Consider the following 18,753-nt stretch of genomic DNA (forward strand, 5'->3'; position numbering starts at 1 on the left):
CCCTGCCCTGGACACAGGAAGCCCAGACCAGTATGGACTGGTGGCTAGGCCCTCAGTCACTAACCAAGGGCATACCCCTACGCATAGCTTCCTGGGTAATTGTGATGAAAGATGTCAGTCTCTTCGGCTGGGGAGCTCACTGCATCTGTCATCTGATTCAGGGATGTTGGTTGACTACCCAGAGAATGTGGTCAATCAACAGGCTGGAATTTCAAGCCATTTGGCTGGCCTTGCAGAAACTGCAGAAGATTCTGGAAGGACAGGTGGTCAATCTTTTCAGACAGTGCTACTGCGGTGGCTTATGTCAATTGCCAGGGAGGCGAAAACACACAAACCACAGTGGAGATTTTGAAATGTTGGTGTGCAACTTTATTCTTCAATCATGTAAAACTGAGCGGTGGTTTTACACGCACTTGTTTCGGCCAATACGGTCTGTCAGGGAGGCACCAAGAGTGCCCAGCTGGGGCTAGAAGCACACTTGCAGTTCAGTGGCACATGTTTGTGGGAGAGGATAATGTTCAAGCCAGTTTCCTCAGTAGACAGACCTTGGATCCGGGTGAGTGGACGCAGTCTGCATCAGCCTTCCAAACCATTGTTCATCACTGGAGTTGCCCAATGTTCAACCTCATAGCTACAGCACAAATCAAAAAGGTGGACAGATTCTTCAGTTGAAGGTCTGAGCCCAGAAGCATGGGTCTAGATGCTGTGGTCCAGCCATGGCTGTAGAGCAAGCTGTTACATGTGTTCTCTCTGTGGCCCATGATAAGAAGGATCCGCCACAGGACTGTAAGTCCTCAAACTACGTGATGGCTAAGTTCTCCATATGTGTCGAACCAGTCCCTCCATTCCCATGTTGCAAATCACCAAATGACGTTCCTACTCCCACTTCATACTGAGCCACTGGAATCAACTGCCCCCATAGACCAGATCCCTTGAAGGACGCCTCAACTTTAGGTAAGCAATAAAAACATACCTCTTCACCTAACCCCCTTGCCCTTGACCGATGGATTACAAAGAAATGTACATTGGTACCAGAACCCAGTATGTGTCGCGTATTATAAAATCTTGCACTGTTAGTATGGCAAATCCAATCTGTAAACTGTCTGTGTGTGTCAATTAAGGATAACTGTGGTAAATAGTAACCGGTAAACTGTATATTAGTATTAGACTCCTAGAATGTGTCATTAAAATAAAAACAAGTACTGAAATGATGAGAAATTGTAACCTGTTAACTCTATGTTTAACCTGGAACCTGTTCTGAGCTCTTTGGGGACAATGGGATAGAAAATAAATAAAAAGATAGATGCACATCTGAAACCCAAGACAGATAACGGCAGATAAAGACCCGAATGGTCCATCCAGTCTGCTCAACCTGATTCAATTTAAATTTTTTAATTTTTTTCTTCTTAGCTATTTCTGGGCAAGAATCCAAAGCTCTACCCGGTGCTGTGCTTGGGTTCCTACTGCCGAAATCTCCATTAAAACCTACTCCAGCCCATCTACACCCTCCCAGCCATTGAAGCCCTCCCCAGCCATCCTCCACCAAATGGCCATATACAGACACAGACCGTGCAAGTCTGCCCAGTACTGGCCTTAGTTCAATTTTTAATATTATTTTCTGATTCTAAATCCTCTGTGTTCATCCCACGCTTCTTTGAACTCAGTCACAGTTTTACGCTCCACCACCTCTCTCAAGAGCACATACCAGGCAGTTTTGAAAATGGTCACGTTGGCTATTTGATTTTTGTCCATCTTCTACAAAATCCAAACTCGGATTTGGACATCATGAAAAATGCCCCCCTCTATCTCCTACACGTATGCTCAAGCTGGGCTTGACCCTCACAGTGTAAGAGCCATGGCTGCCTCTGTAGCCTTTTCTGCTCTGCCTCTATAGAGGAAATCTGCAAGGCGGTGATGTGGTCTTCTAACCACACCTTCACTGCTAACTCTTAAGCTGGTAGGGGAGTCAGTGGGCCCATTGCTAAGGCCATAGTGCCATTCATATGAGTTTATTTGAAAACTGCTGTTTGTGGCAGACTGATTGATCCCAAAAAGACAAGCGATGAATTGCAACAGCTCTAGCAACCTCTGCTGGCCATAAAGTGACCCTATTGGATCAAGTCAGAAGAGACAGCTTTCCAGTAATTGGGGTTGGAAAGGATTCCCATTGCTGTCTTTGAGGGGATTTTAAAGAGGAAAAATATATTAAAATATCAAAATTAAATGTTGAAAATCCTTGTTGTGGGTGGATTTAGTTGAGGACTGGTTGTGTTTCTGTTGAATGTTTTTTTCAGGGGATGACTGTGAAGCAGAAGCAGAAATTAATCTAGCAGATTTTCCCTGGTTTCATGGCACCATGTCACGTGTTAGAGCCGCACAGCTGGTACTGGCAGGGGGAGCTCGCAGTCATGGCTTGTTTGTCATCAGGCAGAGTGAGACACGGCCAGGGGAATATGTGTTGACATTTAATTTTCAAGGGAAAGCTAAGGTAAGTTCAACATCTTTAATTACAAAAACAAAAGAAAATGGCCTTAAGAATCTGAAAAACCAGAAGCAACTTAAAAAGTGCACCTGTTTCACCCAAAAGAGCCGTTTCAGGAATCATATAAAATCTGTGTAACAAATACAGAAAAAACACATGTAAACTTACATAAGAAAATCATGTACAGCTTTTCATATGTTAACTATATATATATATATATATGTGTGTGTGTGTGTGTATATATATATATATATATATATATATATATATATATATATATATATATATATATATATTCTGTAACAAAACCAACACCCAACTGTCACTTCCTACAGATGAAAATTTTTTACTACGCTGCCCAAGTAACTATTAAAATTACATTGTAGATATTGTACACAATTCAATTTTGTATCACATGAGTTATTAGAATAAGTGGTCTTCATTAATTTTTTTAATTGGAGCCATTTTGGCTTCTAACGAGCTGAAGGTGAGCTGCCAAATATCTTCCCATGTGGAGCCATGGCACTGCTGACCAGTGTGTGTCAATGGCATCCATCCCCAGAGAAAACAAACCAAAAAAAACAGTCCAACCAATCTGCAGTGAGAAAGTCAGACGAGCAAAACAAGGAGAAATACTGCGGAAACGATGAGCAAGGTATAAAAGTCTTATCTTTCTTAAAGAAGATGCAATGTTGCATTCCAAATGGTCCTCTTGTTTGAGTACACGGGACCCAACACAGTCTGTGTTTTGGAAAACACAGTCTGATATTGAGACAGACATGGGGGAAGCCACTGCTTGCCCTGGATCGGTAGCATGGAATATTGCTACTCTTTGGGTTTTGGCCAGGTACTAGGGACCTGGAGAGAACGGGCTACTGGACTTGAAGGACCATTGGTCTGACCCAGTAAGGCTATTCTTATGTTCTCCATTTATCCAATTCTGGACTCAAAACCACTTCGGTCAGAGTTTACCTCAGTGCTATTAGTGCTTTCCATGATCCTGCCAACAATAAACCTCTGGCCACTCATTCGCTTGTTTCCCAGTTTATGAAAGGACTTTTCAACTCCAAATCTCCACTCAAGCTGCCTCCAGTTGTCTGGGACCTTAATATAGTCCTCGCCAGGCTGATGAAGCCACCATTTGAACCTGTGGCATCTACTTCTCTTAAGTTTCTCACTTGGAAAGTGGTGTTCTTGATCTCTGTCACTTCCACTCATCGAGTGAGTGAACTTCAAGCATTGGTTTCCGAACCACCATATGCAGTATTTCATCATGACAAGGTGGTTCTCAGGACCCATCCAAAATTCATCCCAAAAGTAGTCGCAGAATTTCACCTTAATCAATCCATTGTGTTTCTATTTTTTTTCCCAAAGCCTCATTCTCATCCTGTAGAAACAGCTCTACATACTGTAAGTATGCTTCGACTTACTACATACAAAGTACTAAGCCACACAGGGCTTCATTTCAACTGTTCATCTCTTTTGATCCTAACAGATTGGGCTTCCCTGCAACCAAGAGAACTATTTCCACATAGTTAGCGGCCTGCATTTCCTTCTGCTATGCTCATGCTGGGCTGCAGCTCGAGGGTCATGTAACAGCACACAAATTCCGAGCTTTGGCAACCTCAGCAGCTTTCTTACATAACACTCTCATTGATGAAATTTCCAAAGTGACTATGTTTGGTTGAAATAAATATATAGACAGGCTACTTACTTCCATATAGTCCTCAGTTCTTAATTCTATCTCAGGGGAGATCAGAGAAAGAAATTTCACACAAGTATGCTTAAAATAGTCAAAGCTTTGAGGAGAATTTGGCTGCTTACTAAAATTGGTAAGCTCACAATCAAAAGTCTCATCTTATTACCAATGACTAGACATTTTTATTGGGATCCATGACATCATTAATTCATTATTAAACATACGTATGTGGTACATCTTCCAATCACAATCCATTTACAAATATTCTGTTGGTGTCCACTGAAATCACATGGTCTGCTATTAATTGTACTTCATGAGTAATTTCCTTAGCAACAGTGACTTAACTCATCACGTGCTATTTGTCTCAACTATTGTCAACAATAGAAGGAAGTGGACACCATGTTTACTGAGGTCACGCTGACCTTTGCAGACATGTTCTATTCTATTGCAAATATCTCATTCTTATAAACAGATGTGTTTTTCTCTCTAAACCAGGGGTGTCCAACCTGCGGCCCCGTGTTTACCGTCTTGCCGGCTCTCTCCTCTGTCTTGCTGCAGCATTTGCGCGTTTGTGTGGCCCCAGAAACATTTTTTTTGGCCAATGCAGCCCAGGGAAGCCAAAAGGTTGGACACCCCTGCGTCTAAACCGTCTAAACAACTACTGGAAGAAAAATATGTTTTTATAAACTGATGTGTTAGTATGACTTTTAGCTCATTTTCAGGGCCTGTTATGCCTCCATTCTGTTCCACTACTACTCTTGATGGCACAATTTTCATCAAAAAGTGTACACAAAAGGGGTCAAACTTGAATTTCCACAATATTCCCCAATGCCAAAAACAATTCACCATTAATATCTGTGCGCTCTATATATCTTGATCACCAATAATATTATAACCAATATAGTGAATAAATGTTTAATTAGTGGATGTGGCCTCAGGTACACCTCCTCCACCTTAGATTAACACTTTTATCTGGTGGGAATATTGGTGTATCTATATCCTCATTGGCCTACATCCTCCTCATATCACTCAGATTTATTTTCTTTTTATCAAATTTTTTTTTTTTTTTAATTAATCTTTTAATCGCCATATGCTTTTTTTTTTTAGAAATTTTGTAAAGATATTAGTTAAATCTTCTGATGAATTCACACTTAACTAAATGCATAGTGTTCTCATGCTCCTGGGATAAATTGATCCGACATGTTTCGCAAAGATTGCTTTTTCAAGGATCCCCCAGAGCCGCTGTATCATCCACCTTACTCCAACTTGATGCCATCTGCCTCAGATAACACCTGTTATGGAATATAACTATGCTTTATCTGGTATCCACCAATCCCCGTGGGTTGCCGGATAATTTGAGATTCTACTGTAATATACGTATTTTATTAACTGGATTCACAAATGAATTAAGTGTAAGTGTAAAATGACACACATGACAAGATCCACAACTGGAATGGTTTAATTACTAATTGTTCTTGCAAATTACGTGCTCTGGAGAATGCTATCCCTTTGAAAATAGCTAGACAAGCATAAATATTAAGCAGCTGCTTATTTTGTATCAGTAGGTCATTTTTTTACTTTTTGTATAATTCTGGTATTTAACATGTAAACCAAACAATCTGACTTGATGATAAACTAGAAACTTGCAACCCCCTTGCCCTGATATGTTAATTTTTTTTTCTCTTTGTGCGTGAGAGTCACTTATATCCTACCTCTGCAGCATTTGCGCTTGTCTCTGAATGAGAACGGTCAGTGCCATGTCCAGCATCTCTGGTTCCAGACTATCTTTGATCTGCTGAAACATTTTCACAGCCACCCTATACCGTTGGAGTCAGGTGGCTCTGCTGACATCACTCTGCGTACTTATGTTGTAGTCAAAGACCCCAGACCTGGTAGGAGATTTCATACTTCTGTCTACATTGTGCAGTAGAAGCCTTATGGCTTTAGTTAAATGGTGATAAGTTGGTCTGTTCTGTTTGGTTCAGAGATGTTCAGTTTGTCACACATACCATAGCCAGCTACTTTCAGAAAGCTCGGTGACCTCTCAAAAGCACTCTGACAAGTGCATGCTTCCCTATTGTTCTGGATGTTTTAGCCACTTTGTTTTTTCAGTTTAAAACAATTGCCACTAGGGTTACAGATTTAATGCAATTAACGTGTTAAATTGTTAACTAAATATTTAATTGCGATTAATACAGCAGGCAGAAGGCTTGGCTCTTCCAGACCCAGAAACAGGATGCAACTGCCTTTATCCTGGGACAAGTAGGCAGCATATTCTCACATGTGGGTGACGTCATCCACAGAGCCTAGTAGGAATAGTTTAAACATGTCCTGTAACTTTAAAAGACTGAAAAGTCTCGATACCACTTATATCGCGCATGCGCCGGTGTCTTCTCGCCTGACGTCGGCTCACAGGACCATCAGTTCTGTTTTCTGTGGAGCTGAGAAGCAGTGTTTTTTTCAAGCACATCAAACTATTCTTCCCCTTCATTTTTAATCTTAGTTTTCTTCATTATTTCATTTTCTTTTCCTTGACTTCGATAAATGTTTTGAATTTTTACAGATTTAAAAAAAAAAAATTGGGGCCTTCAGGCTCACAGAGTCAACTTTTTTTTGCTATTACATCTGCTTGACCTCCCCGGACAATTGAGTCTTATGATTCTGCATTGGCATTTTTTCCCCCTGATGACTATGCATTCCAGTTGCTTCAAGTGTTGCACCCAGTGCAACAGGACTATTTCAGTTACTGACCCACACAACTGGTGTGTCCAGTTTGGCCTAGGTCTTCAACATCAGCTTGATTCTTGCCTGTGCTGTTTGAAAGTGTACTTAAGGCTCGTTAACTCCAATTTGAAAAACTTTTGGGAGAAACTTCAGGAGCATTAAGGATGTCTGCTGACTGCCAATGCCCATAGGCCATCTTCAGCATTGGTATGCTCTTTCCCATCTAAGCACACTTCGGCATCCTCTCAAGTGTATATACCTTTGGCAGCCACCTGGTCCTTAATTCATACCTTCACATCCCACTACCATTTGGAGAATCATTCCAGATGGGATAGTTGGTTTGGTCAAGCAGTTCTACAAAATTAATTCTCCATTTAGAGGCAAACTTCCCTCCAACTCTTTTTAATTTCACCAGGCTTATGGTAGTTGACAATAACCCTAAACTCAGATGCATGATCCTGGCAGCTAGGGAGTCCCACATGTGAGAATATGCTGCCTGCTTGTCCTAGGATATAAAGTATAGTTACTTACCTGTAAAAGGTGTTATCCAAAGACAGCAGGCAGATATTCTCCCAACTACCCTAGTTGGTTTCATGGTCTTGCGAGCCGATGTCAAACAGGAAGGTACCAGCACATGCGTGGTATGGGTGGTCTCAAGACTTTTCAGTCTTTTAAAGTGACGGCGCACTTTTGCACTCTCCGTACCGGGCTCCATGAATAATATCACTCGCATGTGAAAAGATCTACCTCCTGTCCTCAGATAACAACTGTTATAGATAAGTAACTGTGCTGTTTCTGGGTCCGGAAGAGCCAGCTATAGGCTACCCCTTTCCCTGAAGCATTTGGTATTACCTCATTCCATTTAACTGTATCACCTGCACTGCATGGCCAGCCCGGTGTAGAACCTAGAGCTGAGAATGACACGGTAACTGTTACCTGCGAGTAGCCTGCTGAAACAGGGAGGAAAAAAACTTGTTGCCACGGGTACAGGGACAAGGCCATTCACCGCCCCTTGGAGTGGTGAATGGCCTTGTCCTCGCAATTAAGTATTTTGGGGGCGTTGCCTCACTTATCACCCCTCCGGAGCATGCGATCCAGCAGCCCCCTATCTCTTTCCTCCCAATTACCATGGTCCGGGCATCTCCCTCCCCTTCACTGGCGATTTTCATTTTTCTGTCTCCAAGTGGCACGAGCCTTTAAACTAGTCACATGCAGCTGCACTGAAACTTCTTCTCTGACATAACTGGAAACAGGAAGATGCGTCAGAGGAGAAGTTTCAGTGCAGCTGCACATGACTTTAGAAAAGGCTTGGGCTGCTCGGAGACAGAAAAATGAAAATTGCCAGCGAAGGTGAGGGAATGAGATGCATGGACTATGGCAGTTGGGACGGAGGAAGGGGGGCTGTTGGACCGCGCGATCATGAGAGATGATAAGTGAGGCAACGTGCACATTGAATTGGGTAGGAGAGAGAGAGGGGAACATGCTGGAAGGAAGTGAGAGAGTGTCATAATTTGGTATCTGTTTGAAACAATGGCTCTGGTAGCTAGAGCCATTCTATATCTGAATTCCTTAAGCACCTGTCCTTATCACATCTTTTGAAAGTCCAGGGCTTTGCAGGATACTCCCCAGAACTATGAAAAAGGTTATTTTTTTAAATCTCAATTACTGGTCTTTTAGAAGTCAATTAGTGGCATTCTAAGTAAAAGGTCTTTTTGACAGATTGAATGATCCCTGCCCATATGATACTATTTGCAGACATTCCTCAGGGTCAGATTTGTTTAATATAATATCCCAGAATCCTTTGCTTGCAGTCTGGACCTGCCAGCTCACCAATGCTGACAGAGGGCTCACCCTGGGAAAGCTCCAGTGTATTTGTTTACCTGCTCCAGTCCTGCCAACAAGTGAGCCCTCTTTTTTTGGTGGAGAGAGGGTAGACATTAGATGGAATTGGAAGGGGGAGAGAGTGAAGAAAAGGAGAGATCAAACATTTGGTGGGAGGGTGGAGAGAGAGTAGAAAAAGAGAGGGCAGACACTTGCATTATGACATATTTCTTATAAGGGCTGGAACAAAGAAGGGAGATGGTGTCCAGAGAGGGAGAGATGTTGGATTAGAAGGGCAGATGTTCTTTAAATTAATCACAATTAAAGTTTTTAAGCCTTAATTATCACCATAATTTATTGTTTATATTAACTGCACTCAAAACTTGCATTGCAATCACAACCCGAGTCCTAGCAGACTTCTACCACACCCAACAGAGAAAGTGCAGCATTTTTAGCATGGCTCTTAAATACTTGGAGCTCTGAGGTACTATAATCCAGTACTGTTTAGTGGCAATCGTGTACAACCGCTGGATTATGTATCTGATAGCTAGCCAAGAGCAAGTAAGCAGTAGGGTCTGTGGATGAGCAGTGCAGTAGTTTCCCTGATGACTAATCCTAGTGCCACTTCCCAGACATTGCCATTTAATGATCTGTTACTAATGCCACCCAGATAGATTTTAAGTTACCAGGTAATATCTTACAAGGCTGTTATGTTTTTCAGATTCTGGCCCTTCCCAGGCTGTCACTGCACAGCAGACAGGCTGCAGGAGTGAGCTCCAGTCACATTACTTTTCAGATTTTGTTCCTCCGCCAGCATCTCTGGCAGAAGGTGGTACCTCTACACCCCAGCCACTGTATCACAGGATGGATGAGCCTTTGAGTGCTCGAAGCCGCAGTAACAGTGCTCAGCACCTTTTGGAACCTCCCAGCCTCAACAATGATGATTACCATGAGAGTGATGGATCTCGTAGTAGGACTCGGGCAGTGGAGAACCAGTACTCATTCTACTAACCTTGTTTTGCTATATGAGAGATCCTGTTCTACATGGTGCCACTCCTGTGACAGTAAATAGCACAACTTTGAAAGGGTTTAATACTGTGCTCAAGCCCTTAGATGCTGTCTATCAAAGTGCTCTCATGGACCATCAGGATCCAAAGCTCCTTCAACTTTTTGGTGGTTAATGTTGTTTGGGGAGAGTTGTCCCCAAAGCAGTAGGTCAGGAACCAGTGGACTAAGGAAACCTGCTGACTGCTACAGAAAGGAAGTGTAATAGTGAAGACAGAAAGTTTAAGGCAGGACTTGGGATTGTGCTTTTGGAGGTGGTGAACTACCCATTTCATGTCAGATCAGCTGGAACCTTGCAGGTGCTGCACTTTTATATATCATTAAAACTTTTTGAGATTAGTTGCAAATTTCAATTTGGTTTTGGAGATGCTTCCTTTTACTACTAGACTCTTCTTTTTCCTTATACATCTGAACTTTTGCAGTTTTGCAAAAGGTTCTGGTTCAAAAACTTGATATGACTTCTGCACTGAGTAGGAGGTCCTCTCATTTTTGCTCACTGGCAGGATTTCCAGCTGGCTGGTTCTAGTCCTGATATTTTTATAGTTCTGATTTCCCTAAAGTTAGTTATTTAGTAACACAGCTGCTTAGCTGCCCTACTCAGTACCTTCTGGTAGGTCTATTCATTGTTTCTGGTATTATTGAAGCTGTATCCTGCCTACTTTGGAGCATTTCAACATATATTTAATGCATGGAGTAAAACGCCTCCTTTCCCAAATTAAAATATTGCTTTCAATTTAATATTTCTGAAATTAAATTGCTTTCCTACAGTTGCCAAAAGGTCCATCAAACCCAGTACCTTGTTTCCAGTAGTGAGCATTCCATGTTGCATATACTTGGTAAGGTACAAAAAGTAAACTATTACATTCCTAAGAGAGATTGGAATTTGACTGCCATTTATGACATCATACACTGTGGGCCAATCACATCCAGTGGTGGAGAGCTCTTTATCCTAGGACAAGCAGGCAGCATATTCTCACATATGGGTGACGCCATCCACGGAGCCCCATTACGGACTGCATGAAAAGTATACTGTCACTTTACGTTTTAAGAAACTTTGTGACTGCCTGCACTGCACATGCACGAGTGCCTTCCCACCCGACGCCCACTTGTGGTATCTCACTTCTTCGTTTTCTGCGGAGCAAACACATCTCTTTTTGACTGAACTCTGTTGAGCTGGCATTGCCTTCCCACTTTGCGTTTCTTTTTTTCTAGTTTTAGTCTTGTTTTTACTTTTATTTGTATAGTTAAAAAAATATATATATGTATTTACTCTGGCATGTCCCTGATGACTTCATCAGAGACATGGCAGAGCAAATCAGGGCAGTAGAAGGGCCCAAAGCAGCGTGTGAAGACTGCTGCACATGCTGCTTGAATCGCTGGGTTCGTAGTCAGGTACGCGGGAAGGGAAGGGAGGTTGGTGGCAAAGGACTCGGACTCCTCTGGTCTGTCGCGGAGGGCGGCCCGGCTCCAGTTATTGTTTCGTCCCGGAGAGGGGGGGGGAAGGAGGCGCTCTTTGTGGAAACTTGTGGAGGCGATCATCGGCTGGTGACGTAGTACGCGCATGCGCACTCGTGCCGCCACACCCCGACAGAACAGGAAACACGCAGCGCGAGTGCGCATGCGCGGCTAGCATTTTATTATTATAGATATAAAATTTATTTACTACTTTGGCCAAATCTCCCTCCATCCCATTCCAATAAGCTAGGGAGTTCCATATGTGAGAATATGCTGCCTGTTTCTCCTAGGATAAAGCACAGTTACTTATCGTAACGGGTGTTATCTGGAGACAGCAGGCACAACCCACCCACCCACCCCAACCCCACTCCCCCGGGTTGGCTTCTTAGTTTCTTTACGGAATCAAGATACAAGCGGGCATCATGCGGGAAGGCACTCGCGCATGCGTGGTGCGAGCAGTTGTGAGGTTTCTTAAAACTTAGTGACACTACACTTTTCATGCTGTCCGTATCGGGGCTCCGTGTATGACATTGCCCATATGTGAGACTATCTGCCTGCTGTCTACGAATAACACCAGTTACGGTAAGTAATTGTGCTTTTTGAGACATTTGATTACCACTGCAGCAGCCCATTCTAAAATTAATCCAACAAATCCAATACTTCTGTATACATATTATATAGTATAGCATAGTGTTATTAAACTGCATCTCAGGATCTCCATTTTAACCATACATTCTCACATTTCTCTTTCACTGCAGGTAGTAGACAAAAATCTGACAGTTACTTCTATCGCTAGGATATTTTTCTTTCAAGTGAGGTTTTCTGAGCTTCCTTCAGAGGCTTTTGTGAATGGACTTTGTTACCTTATTAAAATTTGACAGGTTAATTGCTGGTGAAAGGTCACAAGCATTTAAAATACAAGATCATGTACTTTTTCAAACACACCACTAACATTTCATTCACCACTTTCTGCCTATGAGAGGCCCAATGCTCAAAACTCCAGTGCTAGAGCAGTGTATCGCAAACTGTGCCTCCTGATATTTCTGGTGTGCCGTGACACACTGGCGAGGAGGAGTCGTTTGCACCAGCTGCCTGCCTACAGGATATGCCTTTCGCGGCAGCCGGCGTGGATGACTCATCTGGCCAGCATCTCTCCTCTTCTCCCTGCACCTCCCAGACCCATGTAATGGCAGGGTTGCGACAAGACGGGCCTCCATGCATGCGAGGATTTTTACTTGATGAGTTCCGAGTGTCTTCCAGCCGGGGCACTGCATTTAGTGTGCTGCCGGCTAGAAAAGTGTGCGGGACACTGTGCTAGAGGCACGAAGAAAGCACGTCCCATAGTGCAATAACAGCACTGAAAACTAGCTTCCCAAAGCAGAGTATAAATTTTATGTGCAGAGAAGAAATGTGACTGATGCATAAGGTGACCATACGTCCCATTTTGAATGGGACCGTCCCGTTTTTGGATCCCCTGTCATCCCCACACACAGCTTTGGGACACCGAAATGTCCAGTTTTCAGGGACAGCGTCCCGAAGATGTGCGCAGGGACAATGGGACAGGCGATCACTTCCCCTCCCTCTCTGCCGCACCAAAGCTAGCCTCCCTCCAGCGCCGATTAAAACTATCCCCCCCCCCCGGGTCCACCGCCGCTGTTGCTTGCCGCCCAGAAGCCTTCTTCCCAACGTCAATTCTGACATTGGAGAGGAAGTTCCGGGCCAGCTAGGCACCGTTTGGCTGGCCTGGAACTTCCTCTCCGATGTCAGAATTGACGTGTGGGGAGGGGTGATGGTGAGAAGACTTTTAGGCCTGGTGCTTGTGCAGTACAGTCAAAAGAAGCCAAAACCCTGCAATTTATTGTGAAAAATGTAGAAGAAATCCAAACATCATCTCCAAACTGGTGTTGTGTTTTCAGCATTATGGCCAGGCTTATTTGTAGTAAATACATAATCACCTGATTTGAATCCATTTTAATGCATTTAAATAAAATTTGTGCTCGTCTTCAGCACACAAGATGTGCTAGTTTTGTGCATGCTGGGCACATTAATATGCGTGCAGTTCAGTGCTAAATGCTCCTATCACTGGTGTTAGGTTTTGTGCATCTGGGTCTAGAAATGGTGCCGCCATATTCCCCAGATTGAATTCTATTGGTGCACAATGGCAGCATGATCACAAGGGCTACCATGCTTTTTGTGTAACATCACTTTCTTGTTACTGATTAGATTCCTGTCTGCTTTTAGGAATAGAGAACTGATGCTACTATCACTGAGGTATTAGGCATAAGGATTCTGATTTATGTTTAATCTATTTTTTCTTCCACTATTTAAAAACTCTGATGCAAAGTCTTTCTAGTGCAACAGGTGTGTCATTCTGGATGAGCAGGTAATATCCCAGTGCACGTGAGCTATGCAGAAGGAATCCACTCCAGCTTTTGAATCCCTCCTTCTTCACTGTAGCGTTCTGCTGCCCCCTTCAGTTTTTCCTTGTGCACGTGAGCCAGGAGTCCTCCTGATCTGCTTTGCTTATTTCTTTTGGTCTTTTCTTCATTTTGGTGCTAAGAACTCCCCTAGTTGAGGGGAGCCTTTGTAGAGAAGCAGCCTACAGTCTGTAGCTGACAGGCCTTGTGGTATCTGTTGGCCAGCCTGCAGAAGCCTTTTGGAGCACAGGGTCTGTTCCCCTTGTAGCACTGCTTGCCTACTGCATTGGGGATTCTTGAGCGCAGGCTGTTAGGCATCCGTAGGGGGCTCAGCAGGTTTTCGTAGGATGCCGGATGCGTTTTGCCTCCCCCCTTTCACATCTGTGGATCTGCAGGGGCTGGAGGCTCAGTCCAACACTGGTCAAAATGGCAGCCCAAAGATTCAGTGCTGGAAGGATGTTCCATTTTGAAGCAGTGATTTCTTCTCTCAGATCCAGCTGCCTTTGGAGCTGAGGCAAGTTGCAGCACAGGTCACAGTGGGAAGGCTGTTACAGTCTATGAGGAAAACTGAGGGGATCTGTAAATCTTTTCTTTAAAGGTTTCTGCCTGTCCCTTTAGTTTCCCCCTCCTCTAAAATCCTGAAATCGCTAGGTTTTGGGTTGTTTGTTTTTGGGGTTTTTTTTTAAAGCATTTTGGAGCTTGTTTTGTGTCAAAAATGCTGCTGCGGCAGCTACCTACCTGAATTTCATGATTAAAAAAAAGTTTTCTAGAAGCTTCAAATCATATCATTTTGCCTCAAAACTGGCTGGGATGGAGTCCTCTGGCTCATGCCAGGTTTACTCTGGATGAGCACCCGACGAGCACCCTTGTGCCACATGTTGCGCAACATATGAAGGGGAGTAGGAATGGGTGGCTTAGCTTCTCCTTTGCTCTCTAAGGCCCAGGAATTAGGCTAAACTTCTTCTGGAGCCCAAGAATGGTACATCCTATACGAAGAGGCACTGAGGCCATGGAGCCCAAGAGATGTAAGCTGGAGTTCTCTGTAGGAGACTCAAAGCTGATCAAGGGGATGATCCCATGGTCCTCCGTCTGTTTAAACCCTCGGCTCTGTTGTATCTTATTACTGATTCTTTGCGGGAGTTAAACTTGGATTCCTAATAGTTCCCCTCTGCTCTATTATGAGCAGAATGACAGCCCAGTCTTCTTCATTTCCCTGGCATCCTGATATCAATGTATTGGTCTTGGAGCATTGAGGTGTTCCTGAAGGGCCCCTTAAAATAGCCAGGATAATGGCTCAACTGCATCCGATAGCACAGGAGTTGTCCCAGCCAGCTGTTCGCTCAGCCCAAGGTAGATGCCTTGGTAGCACAAGCTACTAAACACACATCCCTACCAAGTGAGGAAGGTGTGATTAAAGATACAGGATCGTAGAGTGGATGTGATTCTCAAAAGACAGTTTGAGGTTTTGGCCTTAGGAATCAAAGCAGCCACAGAAGCCTCTTTTGTGACATGCATCTGTCGTATCAGGTTGCGGAGTCTTGAGCTGACGAGTGGTGTGCCTTTGCCCCAATTCCTATTGGCAGGGATGGATTACGTGGCAGATGCTCTTTGACATCATCAAAGTCATGAGCAAAGTTTTGGCTTATTTGATCTCAGCCCGCAGAATGCTCTGGATCAGGCAATGGGTTTGGTGATTCCACCTCCAAGGATACTCTCATCAGACTTCCTTTCAAGGGACAAATGTTGTTTAATAAGGGACTGTACGATCTCATGATCACTGTAGCACAGGGGTAGGCAATTCCAATTCTCGAGAGCCGAAGCCAGGTCAGGTTTTCAGGATATCCACAATGAATATGTATGAGATGGATTTGCAAATCTATCTCATGCATATTTATTGTGGATATCCTGAAAACCTGACCTGGCTCCGGCTCTCGAGGACTGAAATTGCCTACCCCTGCTGTAGCAGATAGTCATCCAAAATCTCTGCACGACAGCAGACCCAGAACCTCTCAGGGTGCTCTAATTTTTGTGGTTTCAGGCGTCTTTGGCAGTACTGAAGAGGAACTGCCTCTCAGAGATCCATCCAGGGATCCAGACAAAGGTTCTGAGGGCCCAGGCGAAGCCAGGTCTCTGGTTCTCGTACTGCTACAACTTCCAAGAAAACACAATGATAGGGGGACGGCTCTCAGAGTATGTAGTGTCTTGGGTGCAGATCTCATAAGATTATTGGGTACTGGAAATCATTCAAAGTGGTTACAAGCTGGAATTCGCCCAGCCCTCAATGGACTGGTTTGTGGACTCCCCAGTGGGGCAACCAGAAAAATCAAGCAGGGTGGAGCCCATAGTACAGAGGTTGTTAGATATTCAAGCAATAGAGCCTGTGCCACCTGAAGATTCGGGCTTGGGCAGATACTCCATATACTTCATTGTGCCAAAGAAATGCTCAGACAATTGGAGACCCACTCTGGATCTTACATTAATGTAGTGCTCAAAGTTCTGCATTTTTGCATGGAGACAGTTTGATCTGTTATAGCGGCCTTGCCTATCTGGTTTTGACAGAAGCCATTCCCATATTGCCATACCATAGAAAGTTCATGAGGTTTCATGTTCTAGAAAACCATTAGCAGTTCTCGGCCCTTTGCACATTCACAAAAATGATGGTGGTAGTAGCTGCCCACCTGTTCAAGATGGGCTTATAGGTTCATCCATACCTGGTCAATTGGCTGATCAGAGCTCCATCGTTCACCGAGGGACAGCGAGTGGTGGCTCATGTGGTCCGAGTACTGCAGAACTTGGGTTGGATAGTGAATTTCTGAAAGAGCTGTCTGACTCCGTCACAGTCTGGAATACATGGGTGTCTTGTTCAACATAGCAGCTAGCTCTGTCAACGTGGCAGGGTTCCATGGCAGCCACAATAAATGTGGTTACCTGGGTGAAAGCTCACATGCATCCTTTCCAAAATGTGTTATCTCACCTCAGTTGGACTCCTTGGGCCATGGACCGGTTGCTCCTCAGTTGTTAGCCAGGGGCATATCCTTGCACATAACTTCCTGGGTAATTGTGACAACAGTTGCCAGCCTGTTCGGCTGGGGGGCTCACTAGTCATCATCCAATTTGGGGACATTGGCCAACCACCCAGAGAAAGTGGTTGATCAACTGGGTGGAACTTCAAGTCATTCAGGGTAGGCAGAATAGACTTTTCTATAGTATTCTGGGGTATTGTTTGTGCTCCATAAAGGTTTCTGTTGGCCATGTTTGTTTCATGTTTTAATTGTTTAATGTCCATTATATTTTCAGAGCCAGCACAGAATTGTTCTTCAGGGAGTTTCCTAGTATCCCCTTCTTCACAGGTGTTTTTAACACCTACTTTGGAACTAACTGAAGGGGGCAGCAGAGCTCTCTGGTGAAGGAGGGATTCAAAAGCTGAAGTGGATTCTTTCTGCACGGCTCATGAGCATATGGATATTGCCCGTTCAGATTGACACATTATCTACTAGAAAAGATATTAGCAAGGTAAGAACCCAATCTCTTTTTCTTACCCTTCCCTTGCCTGCCTTGGATTTTCATTCTCTGTGATGTTTGTGTGCTAATGAAAACACCTATAATTATTTTTTATATCTTAAAGGCACCCTTAATTAACTGGGTAATAAACACCCATTATTAAATTTTATAAACACTCAAGAACAGAAGCCATACTTGTGCATTCTAAAACAGGGTAGAATTGTAAACTTTTTCTGCAGCACTGTTGCCCATTTCATTCAGAAATACAACTAAATTCTTTTAAAATTTGATATACCTAATCATGTCAATGTGGGAGGTATTGCACAGACTGTAGCCCCTAGTTTTCTTAAATTTAAGATTAGGATATTCAAAACATTTTTACTTAATGCTTGCTAACATCTAACTTGCTGTTTCGTGCACCCCATTGACTGCTACATGTGGACAAATAAGTTTTAAATAGCTTGTATAGTTGTGATCAAAGTGTGCACTTCAAAATAAATGATCAGAGAAACTGGTTGTGTTATTTATCTTAGTAGTGGCAGGTATGTCTTAAAAGCAGCCACTTCCCACCAGCTATTTCTGTAGGGAAAGGGAATAGAAATGCAAAGGTACATTTTAAAATGAACAAATCCAGTCTCTGTTTTTCACCTAAACATGCCCACATCTCTATCAGGTTAAGTCTAACAATCAGCTTCCCTTGTGGGATCCTTCAGGGTTCCCCACTCTCCCCCACATTATTTAATGTGTATCTCTGGGGTTTCATTTGAACAAACTGGGCTGTAGACTGTTTAGTTATGCCGATGACATTACGATCATCATTCCTTGTAATACAGCTATATCTCATATTACCCAAATAATTGAGTCTATACTGAAACTGATGAATCATGGATGCAAGAATTTAAATTCAAATTAAATCATGTTAAGACCAAATTCTTTGTTGCGTCTCCACCTAGAATTTTACATGAACCATCAATTACAATAGACTCAACACTATAAGATCAATCCACTGATTAAAATATTGGGAGTTGTTATAGATCAACACTTGGCCATGAAAAAACAAGTACCGGTAGATGCTGTGGTGCAAAAGGGTTATTACAAACTTTGAAGCTGTGTACCATAAAATAATATTTTGAGTTTCTGGCCTTTAAACTTTTAGTTCAGTCGTTACTTCTAAGTCTTCTCGACTATTATAACAGTGTCTATTGGACATGTACCAAGAAAGAAAGATGGCTAGGCTTAGACTGATTCAAAATACGTGGGTCAAATTAATTTATGGTCTAAAGAAATATGATCATGTAACTCCTTTCTACCGTGAGTTGCATTGGCTGCCAGTGGAGGCGCGTGTTTTGTTTAAGCTGGGTTGTCTTTGTTACAAAGTTGTGTATGGTATTGCTCCAAACTATATGACCAATAGATTTCTCATAGCATTCCATAAACATAGGAGAGAATCACATACATTGTTTAATTTTCCGTCTGCTCAAGGTTGTAAGAGCAAGAAATCCTTGGAACATACACTGGCATTTCAGGCTGCTTTCAATGACAGGGAATTTAGGCCACTGTTGCGTAGTGCTTGCTCCTACAAGCACTTT

The 18,753-nt window shown here is 43.2% G+C and overlaps 1 protein-coding gene across 3 annotated transcripts in view; it reads left to right on the plus strand.

Annotated features, from left to right (window-relative positions):
* SH2B2 (SH2B adaptor protein 2) overlaps nucleotides 1-10,144 on the plus strand; it is an 84,210-nt gene extending 74,066 nt beyond the window's left edge. For all 3 annotated transcript variants that reach the window (XM_033922573.1, XM_033922571.1, XM_033922572.1), the window contains exons 7-9: nucleotides 2,295-2,488; nucleotides 5,902-6,073; nucleotides 9,448-10,144. In XM_033922573.1, coding sequence (XP_033778464.1) covers nucleotides 2,295-2,488; nucleotides 5,902-6,073; nucleotides 9,448-9,737 — 656 coding nt within the window. In that variant the 3' untranslated portion in view covers nucleotides 9,738-10,144. The remainder of the gene's footprint in view (nucleotides 1-2,294; nucleotides 2,489-5,901; nucleotides 6,074-9,447) is intronic.
* Nucleotides 10,145-18,753: the final 8,609 nt, after the last annotated feature.

This window comes from Geotrypetes seraphini, chromosome 15 (genome assembly GCF_902459505.1).
Source record: "Geotrypetes seraphini chromosome 15, aGeoSer1.1, whole genome shotgun sequence".
NCBI classification, from domain to species: Eukaryota; Metazoa; Chordata; class Amphibia; order Gymnophiona; family Dermophiidae; genus Geotrypetes; species Geotrypetes seraphini.